The sequence below is a fragment of the Patagioenas fasciata genome, chromosome 11 (genome assembly GCF_037038585.1).
Source record: "Patagioenas fasciata isolate bPatFas1 chromosome 11, bPatFas1.hap1, whole genome shotgun sequence".
NCBI lineage: Eukaryota > Metazoa > Chordata > Aves > Columbiformes > Columbidae > Patagioenas > Patagioenas fasciata.
In genome coordinates this window covers 3,648,365-3,659,024 of record NC_092530.1, presented here as the reverse complement: position 1 = coordinate 3,659,024, position 10,660 = coordinate 3,648,365, and the positions used below count along the sequence as shown (strand labels likewise).

The following is a 10,660-nucleotide window of genomic DNA, read 5'->3' as shown; positions in this document are numbered from 1 at the left end:
GCTAAATGTGGGGTGCTATCTTAGGAAAGGGTGAGATGTCATGGCTCCATATGGCAATGTTGAACCCCAGGACTGTCCCTTGCCCCCCATTACCATGACCCCCTGCAGCAGAGCAGGGCTGACTCCTCGGCAGCCAGCGGGCACAGGCCCTGCTCCTCACGGCACCTCCAGCCAGCACCACCCAGGGCTCAGCCATGGAGCTGGAGGAAGTTCTGGAAAAGGACAAGGGGTGTGGAGCCAGGGAGGGTGTGTGAGAAATGGCTTTGATTTTGGTCAGAGAAATCTCCCCTAAATCCTCACTGTCTTTTCCTCCTTGCACAGGTCCTCATGCCCACAGACAGCAAATGTTCAACAGCAGCTACATCACCCAGTTCCTCCTTTTGGCATTCGCAGACACACGGGAGCTGCAGCTCTTGCACTTCTCGCTCTTCCTGGGCATCTACCCGGCTGCCCTCCTGGGCAACGGCCTCATCATCACCACCATAGCCTGGGACCAGCACCTCCACACCCCCATGTACTTCTTCCTGCTCAACCTCTCCCTCCTCGATATGGGCACCATCTCCAGCATTGTCCCCAAGTCTATGGCCAACTCTCTGTGGGATACCAGGGTCATTTCCTATGCAGGGTGTGCTGCACAACTCTTTCTTTTTTTCTTTTTAGCTTCAGCAGAATATTCTCTCCTCACCGTCATGTCCTACGACCGCTACGTTGCCATCTGCAAACCCCTGCACTACGGGACCCTCCTGGGCAGCAGAGCTTGTGTCCACATGGCAGCAGCTGCCTGGGCCACTGGGTTTCTCAATGCTCTGCTTCACACGGCCAATACATTTTCACTGCCCCTGTGCAAGGGCAATGCCCTGGGCCAGTTCTTCTGTGAAATCCCCCAGATCCTCAAGCTCTCCTGCTCAGACTCCTACCTCAGGGAATCTGGGCTTATTGTGGTTAGTGCCTGTTCAGGATTTGGATGTTTTCTGTTCATTGTGGTTTCCTATGTGCAGATCTTGAGGGCCGTGCTGAGGATCCCCTCTGAGCAGGGACGGCACAAAGCCTTTTCCACCTGCCTCCCTCACCTGGCCGTGGTCTCCTTGTTTGTCAGCACTGGCATATTTGCTCACCTGAAGCCCCCCTCTGTCTCCTCCCCATCCCTGGATCTGGTGATGTACTCAGTGTTAACTCCGGCAGTGAACCCCCTCATCTACAGCATGAGGAACCAGGAGCTCAAGGATGCCCTGTGCAAACTCGTATATAATGTTTTCTGGAGCAATAAACTGCCTCTCTGCTTCTGCATAGGAGTTTTAAAGTAACTTATTACAGGCTCTGCCTATCATCTGGATTTTCTGTTTTGGTGTGTTGGTTTTTTATTGTTACAATGTTTTCATCCCCTTTCCAGTTCTCTGTCTGCTTTTCTTTTATAACCACAGGCTGTATAAATGAGGAGCCGTGCTCTCCTTCTGTTTAAACAAAATAAAGGTTCTTATAGTGACTTGTTTTTCACTGTATCCCTCCTGCAAGGCTATTTTGGAGCTGCAGGGACAGTTCCTGTGTGCATGGGTGGAAGGGAAAGAGTCCAGCACGGCAGCACTGCCACAGAGCACCAGTGCTTGTTCTTCCTGAGCTGTTCTGGTTCCACTCCCACACTCTCCTTCTCATCCCTTGTGTTGGTGCAAGGCCTGAGCGCTCTGGCAGCTTGGTCCCCGTCCTGCTGTGTGTCAGTGCTGTGAGCGCAGGCAGGGACAGGAAATGGGCACTGCTGTGACAGAGCTGGACTCACAACAGCATTTCCAGATAGAAAGGTGATCTCCTCGGGGCAGGGCCTGAAGGTTTAGGTCTTTTTAGAAACCTTCTCTCAAGAACATGCCCACAAAAGTGGCCACAGATGCAAACCCCAGGGCACAGCTGAACAGTGTCTGTGTGCAGGACTGGCACACAGCAGTGTCCTCTCACAGCCAGGCCTCCTGCCAGAGACCTGCAGGACCAGCAGAGCAGGGGCTGGGCTGTGGCCCTGTGCACTGGACTCCCAGGGCAATCACCATGGACTGGCCCCTCACAACCACCATATTCAGCACTGGCCTCTCACCCCTGGTCAGAGTTCTTTGTCCCTCCATGGAATTACGCTGAATGAATAGGTCAGAGGTCCATGTTTGCATTGTACAGATGAGATGTGAGCATGCACATCATCTATGTGAGGCGATATGAACTCAAGTCAGTACAAACACCATCAGCTATTCCTTGTGGTTTTATGAAGGCCTGTGAGACAGAGTTTATTGAAGTCACATCATGTTGGGACTAATATCCCATAGGAAACCACCAGAATGCAGCACCTGGATGTGCTTCCTTGAACCAATGTCCATTCCTGATGATGAGGGACATCAAAGATAAATGTAGAACATGGTGACACACCATAGGGCTGAGGTGCCTCCCATCCTTTGGGAATAGGAACAGGAGTGCAGAGAGACACTGTGACTCCTGCCTTTGTGCGTAAAAGGAAAAGTGTCTGTCCCTGAATATCTCAATGTGTTTTAAGAATCCATGAGGCCAGCTCAGATGTGGATGTCTGACAGAACCCTGATATTTCTGTGTGTGATTCCAGGGACAAACCCCAGTGGCACAGTGAGATTCATCTCAACTGCCTTGGACAGGCTCATTGCAAGTGTCCCTGATTGCTATATCACCTTTGCCAACTTCATCCCATGTTGTTCTACACAGTCCTGCACCTGCCCCTCTTTCTCTGTGGGAAATTCTGGATTATGTTCTCAAAACTACAAAAATAATCAGAGAAGATCAGAGGTCCCTCAGAAAATCAGATGTCAAACCTATCTTCAAGAATGGCAGGAAGGAGAACTGGGAGAATGACAGGCTGGCCAGCCTACGTCTGTCACTGGGAGGGTGACGAGTCACATTCTCCTGCAGCCATGTCCAGGCAGTTGTAGGACAAGGAAGGGATTGCTAAACCCAAATGGGCAGGGGAAAGAAAGGCACATTGTGTACATGGAGTTTTGCAAGGCCCCAGACATGATCTCCTGTGGTGGCCTTAGAGCAGCCTGGGGAGATCTGGGATAAAGATGTGGATGTTGTGATGGGTAGGAAGTTGGCTGGATGACCAAGCCCAAATATCATCAGTGGTACAAAGTCCTGTGTTTAGTCAGTTCCTAGTGGCATCCCTCAGTGATGAGTACTGGGGCCAACACTGTTGAATGTCTTTATTCTGCCACTTCATCATGTCATGGAGCACATTTTCAGCTCCTTTGTGGATGATGCAAAACTGGGCAGAGGCCTAGAACAACATCACCTGGTGGACCCTGCCTTGAGCAGGAGAGTGAGACAAGATGATGTTCAGGGCTCTCTTCAAACCTGAGTTATTCTATAGTTCAATGAATCTTTACCTTGGAGAGGTATTTGAAGACAGAAGATGTAGTCCTTACCAGTTAAAAGAATGAACCCTGCCTGCAATTGCTAATTGCTAATTGCTAATTGCTAATTGCTAATGTAAATCCTCTCAGTTTTGGTCAGTCTGCTCCTCTAACAAAGGTAAAAGTGACTTTTAAAACACCTAATCAGAACCTGCAAAGAGTACTGTCTACTCTGGAGCCTGCACAATTAGTTGAGTCTTGTTTTAACATCTGTCTCAAGACTGCTACATAAAGGGTCCTTTAGCTGAACTTTGTTCCTTATATGCTCCTTATAATAGTAAAATACACATCCCTAGGATGGGAGCCCCAGGCTCAGCCCGGGACCCTTCCTCAACAAGCATGCGTGGTGATAAAATTATTATGTAACCAATATGTCAATGTGTAAACACTTGGTTCTTTAGGACTGCTGGGAGGGTCTGAATGAAGGGATAATATTAGTATATAATAGATGTTCGTTCTCTATCTGTTAGTGCTGTCTTTATTCCAGCATCCAGACTTGCAGAACTCTGTAATAAACAATATCTCATTTCTGGGTGTGGGATTGGCTTTGCACTTTGGGTAGCAAATTCACAAGTAGCAACCAGGAAAGAGGAAAATAACCAAAAAAGTAAGAGAAGCATGGGAGGACATAGAGAAGCTGTCGACATTTCACCTTGCTGTAAAGAATGCTTCTCCTCTCAGATCTTTAGTAGGAAATAGATTTGATCAATTTGATAAAACAAGCATACTTTTATCTAGTCAGGTCATGAGTTATAAGGAGGGTGATGGATGGGTATGGGATTATGAGGTCACTTGTGTCTCCGACACTCATAACTGAGTTGGAGGACTTTGACTGTGAAGGGGACAGTGAGATCAGTTCTGTCTCTGGAGGTGACAGCGCAGAAACAGGAATAGAGCTGGGAAGGTATCTCTGCCTGAGTACACACAGGTCCTACCCAGGAAGAGCCCTTGGAGACGGGTTGTCATGTCCATCCCACCTGAGACATGAAGGGACAGCAGCAGGGACACGGTCGTGTCTATGAGAGAAGCTGAAAGGCCAGCAGCAATCCTGGGATTTAGAAGATCATGGTGAGGTTACTTGTCTTGCATCAAGTAGAAGACCTCAAGGAGCCTAATGGGTTGGGTTCCCTGCATGAAGGGAAGCTTATGAGATGGTCGAGCTTTCCTTGATAATAGGAAAAAGCAGAAGACGGGAAAAAAAAGTCAGAAAGTGCAACTTGGAAGGTGAGGACTGGGTATCAGGAGGAAGGGCAGTGCTGTGGTGCAAGAGGTCACCCAGAGGGAGCTGGATCAGCCCATGGTTTGTGTTCCAAAGAGCAGCCAGTGAGGGTGCAGACACATCAGTGAAGGTGCAGAAATGCTGGGGTGAGAGCAGGTGGGGAAGCCAGATGGATGTTTTATGTCTGAAGGGGAAGAGCCTGGAGGTCATGGATTCTTTCTGCGTCAGAAAGCAAACCAGGGGGTTTCTCAGCATCAGAGCTGAAGAGAAGACTAAAAGGAGACTTCATGGTGGCTACAGCTTCTCACGAGGGGAGAAGGAAGAGAAGGTACTGATCTCTTCACTCAGGGGACCAATGACAGAACCCAAGGGAAAGGAAGAGAGACGTGCCAGGGGAGGGTCAGGTTGGACATGAGGAAAAGGTTCTTCACCCAGAGGTGCTGCACACTGAACAGGCTCCCAGGGAGGTGTCACGGCCCCAACCTGACAGTGTTCAAGTAGAGACTGGACAACGTCCTCAGACACACGGGGTGACCTGTGGGGTGTCCTGTGCAGGGACAGGAGTTGAACTCCATGATCCTGGTGGGTCCCTTCATGGGGTCCCAAACACCCTATTGGGTTTCGCTTCTGCCTTTCACTTCATTAGGGGTTTGTTCGTTGTTTCAGTAGCTGCAGTTCAGGATCATGGCAGCAGAGGGCTCCTTAACATCAAAAATGCTCTTAGAAGCCAAGGCTCTGTGCAGCATTTTCCTAGAGGCTTCGAGTCTGGTGTGGATGATTAGAGAGATTTCAGGAAGAGCCAAACAGAGAGCATTTCCATAATAAAGAGCAATAAAGCAGTATTTCTTCTATTTCCTTCCCCCCTCTCCCTCCGCCACATTTCCGGAAGAGTTGGTATCAGCAATCTCCAATTTTTATTGATCTGGAGCATTTACTGATGAAGACAAAACAATATGACTGTAAGGTGAGTACCTGATGCAGTACTTGAGACAGGAGACAGGCCAGAACAGCTCAAGAGGAATCATACTCCTCTGGACCAAGAGGTGGTTGTACCTGGGAATTTCAGGTGCCATAACACAGCGATATTTGTGTTCAGGGAGCTGGTCAAATGACCCAACTCCTGTTCTGTAATGGTGTCTGAGTTTGCTCAGGTCACCCCTGACTTGAGCCCCATCCACTGCTGGGTGTTCTCCAGACTCCTGCCTTCAGGAACAAAGTCGCAGGAGACCTTGCTGCTGAAGGTGGAGGCAAAGAAACCATGAAGAACCTCAGTCCTGTCTGATTCTACTCTTATGAAGTTCACCAGCAGGCCCATGATCGCCCTGTCTATTCTTTTTTTTTTTTTTTGTAAGGAAGCTGTATCAGCTCATCTTGCTGCCCTCAGCCTCCCCTTTAGGCATCAGGTCCATGGCAGCTCTGGAATCATCTCTGCATCCATGGCCAAGGTTTCTAAATTCCTCCTTTGCAGCCTCCCCTGCTTCCACCTCCTGTATGCTGCCTTTGTGCTCTGCAGCTCCATCAGTTCAGAGGAGCAGCCTCACAAGATAAATGCTTCTTTTCATGGGTACTCGGAGAGATCATTTTTGTGCTTGGAGCAGGCTGTCCTATAAGGTTGATCAGATTTCCTGAGCTCCTTCACCCTCCATGACTTTACCACATCACCACCTCTACCTGCCATCCCCCAGTATGTCAAAGTCTTCTCCTCTGGAGCCCGCCAGCCTGTGCTCTGCTGCTGTCCTTCCTCCCTCCCCTCTGGTGCCTGAGACCCCACTGCTTCCTGGTCACAACAGCCAAGGTGGACACTCATGTTCACATCCCTCACCATCTCTTCCTTCTTCGTTGGTACCAGATCCAGGTGAGCATCACCCCTGATGGCCCATCAGGCAGCTCTCTTAAGCATTTGGCCCAAGATCCTTTGGACTGTTGGCACCTGCAGCTTTGCCTGGCCAGTGACTGTCACGGCAATTACAGTTCCCCACAGGAACCTGCTCATTGACTGGAGACTTTCATGCGTTGCTGAAAGAAGATCTTTACAATTTCTTCTTCACCATCAATTATTTTGTAACATCCAACGCACTGTCACCCTGTGCTGGGTTTATGGCAAAGTCTTGGAATGGGGGGTGGGTGTGGCTGTGCTGCAGTTGTCACCTCTCTGAAAAGACAGCAGGAGACTGAGCTATGTCAGACAGAGCTGATTTCAGTTGGCTCCAAGATGGACCCACTCCTTGCCAAATCTGAGCCACTCAGTGATGCTGGCAGCACCTCTGGGATATTGTATTTGAGAAAGGGTGAAAAACACTGCACAACAGCAGGTGGGAGAGAGGAGGGAGGAGATGTGAGAGAAAAGCACTGCAGACACCAAGGTCATATCCCATAGGATCCAAGCAGGTCCCTCAGCAGGCCAAAGCTTGCTGTAGTGGCAGAGCCCCTCCCCGCCCCGGGGGGATGGGGTTGTCCAGCTTGGCTGAGAGATGAAACCAGAGACAAAATAAACTCAAGGAACATCATTAGAAGGTAATAATGAGTGAGCAATCGTGGGACACATGCGTGCAGAAAGCGTGGACAGTACATGCAGCCTATCGTGTTATTGTATAGCATGAGTTACAACCAATCACATTGTTGTAAGGCCTGTGGATAGGGCAGCTTTGCTATAAAGCTGACCTGGTCCGACAATAAAGCGAACTTGTGAACGTCACACTGGTGTGTCAGGTTCCGTGTCTCACATGGAAAAAGCAACAGCTTGCTCTCCTGAAATCCTGCTCATCTCCCAGGAGCCTCAGCTCCACTTTCCCATCCCTGACTGTTCCATCCTGACCAACTCTTTCTGGTTTGTAAGTCTGAATTCCCACAGGGCATCTCACCCCACTGACTCCTCAGTCACCCGTGTCAGGAAGAGGTTGTCAATGGGCTCCACACAAGCCCGTGATGCACGCTCACCATGAACAAGGCAGCTGCACACGGGGCTGCATGAGGAGGAGAGTGGGGACCCAGACACCTGGAGTTCTCATCCCATTCGGTTCAGCACTGGTGTGACCTCACAAGTCACAGCACAGGACAGGTTGTCGTGGAGATGATCAAAGGATGTAAAGAGGCTGAAAGCCCCACCAGACATGAGCTCCTTCTCCCCTTGGCTATGGCTGTTGTCTGCACCTCTGATGCCTGTGAGGAGACACCTTCTCCTTCCAGCACAGGGGCCTCATGGCCTCCTTGTCCCCAGCCAGGAACCTGGGAGGTGTGGGACCATAGTCCTGCCCTTGACCTTGCACAGCCCCACATCACACTGTCCAGGAAGGGCCCTTGGCAACATGGGAGGGACAGGATCTGACTTCCCAGGGCTGGGGGTCAGGGTTTGACCTTTTGGTTAATGAAACACATCCATGTTTACTGATCATCAGAGCCATCTTTACTTTGCTTTTCCTGACCTCCAGTTTTCTTCTGTAACCAAACCTGGTATTGTTTCTCAATAGGTTCCCTCAGTGGGACCCATTAACAGTACAAGAAACTTTGGAGTTTGAATCTGATTTTGACTTCTTGAGAAGTTTCTTCACCTTCCCCTCAGGGTCTGATGTTCATGGACTCAGCACCAAACCCACCAGAGGGGTCATTAAAGCACCTTGGGCTGCTCCTGTGCTGCTGAGCTGGGCTGGGCTCCTGGGACAGAGGGAGCTCCTGGCAAGCTGCAGCGCTGCAGAGAGACAGCTCTGCCCAGGAGCAGCTCCTCTGCACAGCGCAGCAGGGCTGAGGGCTCTGCCTGGGGATCTCAGGGAGACGAGCAAGGCAGAGAGAGATGAAAGGTGGTCAGGACTGGGAGGATGACTGAGAGCTCACTGGAGGAGGAACCTTTGCAGCCCTTGTCATGGTAAGTCTCTGGGTGCAGGGCAATGCAGCTGTAGCTCCTGGAGGCATCTCCTAAAACTGGCACAGGCACAGCTGGTGGGATCTGTAAGGAGGGGGCTCTTGTCAGGCAATGTTGAACAGCTGTGAAGTCGGGTGAGCACCCAGGGGTGCCCAGGGCTGTCCTGCAGAGCAGGGTCCCTGCACCCCAGGGCTGTGCCGGGACAGGGACTCTGCCGCCTGCCAGGGTCAGCGCTCAGCCTGCCCAGGGAGATCCCATGGCAGAAACTGCTGGGGAAATGAGCGTTCGCCCATAAGGGCAGGAAAGGTGCTTCTGCTCTGGAGAGGATGCTGTGTGGGTCAGGGCTGCTCAGAGCTCCAGATCACCCCACAGACATGGCAGAGAGTCCTTCTGAACCACAACATCAAGACAGGAACAGCTGCAAGGGAAGGAGTCTGTGCTTTCAGTTTTCCACTCTTGGTTGTCTGGGTGTGCAGTGGGAGATGGGGATTTATTTCTCTGCTTTGGAGAAGACACTGAGACCCCAGTTCTCGTTAGGACTTGTCTGAGCTGCTCCTGAGCCCCTGCACACACAGAGCTGCCCCTGGGCAGTGCCAGGAGGTGTGAGCAGGACAGAGCTGAGCACACAGTGGGTGGGACGGGGTCTGTGACACTGACAGGGAGCAGAGCCAGGGACAGAGACACAGCTGCAGGCAGCACAGCCATGGGCAGGAAGAGTTAACTGCTACCAGACATGCTGGAGATGGGATTTAGGAACCTCTCTCACATCCTCTCGAGTGCAGACACATTTCCCAGTGCAACCCCCTGGTCTCCTCTCCTCCCCAGCAGAGCCTCTGCCCCAAAGCCATGGGGTCCAGGTCACCAGTCTCCACCTCAGCAGCTGGACCTCCAGGTGAAGGGTTCCTGGAACGTGGTACACAAAAAAGGTGCTAAAAGTACTTGCTCTACAGTGTCATTATGTGAGTGGCAGCAGCACAGCCAGGTAAGGAGAAGGTTCCACAGCATGCCCGTCTGCCTTTCTGTCCTTGCTTTATTTTTTGGCAGCACTGCAGTGTCCTTCCCTGTTTCTCCACCTGTCCCTGGAGCTCTTGCTCTCTGGGGTTGGGGTGGGAGTGTGGTTCAGTTTTTGTTCTGACACCAACTCAGGCGGTTTTGCCCCAGAGCTGTGTTCATGGAAACTGCATGCCCAACTGCATTTTAAACTGTGATGAACTGTTTTTCTCACTTGGTAGAAAGAGAGAATGAGCTGAACCACCCCTTCATTGTGGACGGGGTTTTCCATGAGAAACAGCCCATTTATTTTCTTCAGAGAAGTCTCCCCTAACTTGTCACAGTCTTTTCCTCCTTGCACAGGTCCTCACGCCCACAGGCAGCAAATGGCCAATGGCAGCTCCATCACCCACTTCCTCCTCCTGCCGTTCTCAGACACACGGGAGCTGCAGCTCTTGCACTTCTGGCTCTTCCTGGGCATCTACCTAGCTGCCCTCCTGGGCAACGGCCTCATCATCAATGCAATGCCCTGGGCCAGTTCTTCTGTGAAATCCCCCAGATCCTCAAGCTCTCCTGCTCACACTCCTACCTCAGGGAACTTGGGCTTCTTGAGTTTAGTGGATCTTTTACTTTTATGTGTTTCATTTTCATTGTGCTGTCCTATGTACAGATCTTCAGGACCGTGCTGAGGATCCCCTCTGAGCAGGGATGGCACAAAGCCTTTTCCACCTGCCTCCCTCACCTGGCCGTGGTCTCTCTGTTCATCAGCACTGCTTCATTTGCCTACCTGAAGCTCCCCTCCATCTCCTCCCCAAGCCTGAATCTGGTGGTGGCTGTTCTGTACTCGGTGGTGCCTCCAGCAGTGAACCCCCTCATCTACAGCATGAGGAACCAGGAGCTCAAGGATTCCCTGAATAAACTAATGGCAGGATTCATTTAAAAAGTAATAAAGTGTCTGTCATCTGCTCTTTAACAGATAACAGTTTTAATGTAACTCATTAGAGGCCCAAACTTTTGTGTGTTTCTGTGTTGGTGATGTTTATTTTTTTAATAAATCATGTTATTTTTGTCATCCCCTTTCTACTTCATTGTCTGTTTTTTTTCAGACACACTGGCTTTATAAATATGGACCCATGCTCTCTGCGTATTTAAAGAAAATAAAGGGCTCTGCTGCCATTTTTTTTC

The 10,660-nt window shown here is 50.6% G+C and overlaps 1 protein-coding gene across 1 annotated transcript; it reads left to right on the top strand.

The window, feature by feature from the left end:
* Positions 1–344: 344 nt before the first annotated feature.
* LOC139828873 (olfactory receptor 14A16-like) lies at positions 345–10,415 on the top strand. Its single transcript, XM_071813647.1, has 2 exons — positions 345–1,168; positions 10,292–10,415. The coding sequence occupies exons 1-2, from the start codon at positions 345–347 to the stop codon at positions 10,413–10,415; spliced, it is 948 nt and encodes a 315-aa protein (XP_071669748.1).
* Positions 10,416–10,660: the final 245 nt, after the last annotated feature.

Coding starts and splice junctions, on each gene's coding strand:
- LOC139828873 (XM_071813647.1), top strand. CDS start 345: ATGTTCAACAGCAGCTACATCACCCAGTTCCTCCTTTTGGCATTCGCA. Junction 1,169..10,291: donor GATCTGGTGATGTACTCAGT/GTTAACTCCGGC, acceptor CTCCTCCCCAAG/CCTGAATCTGGTGGTGGCTG.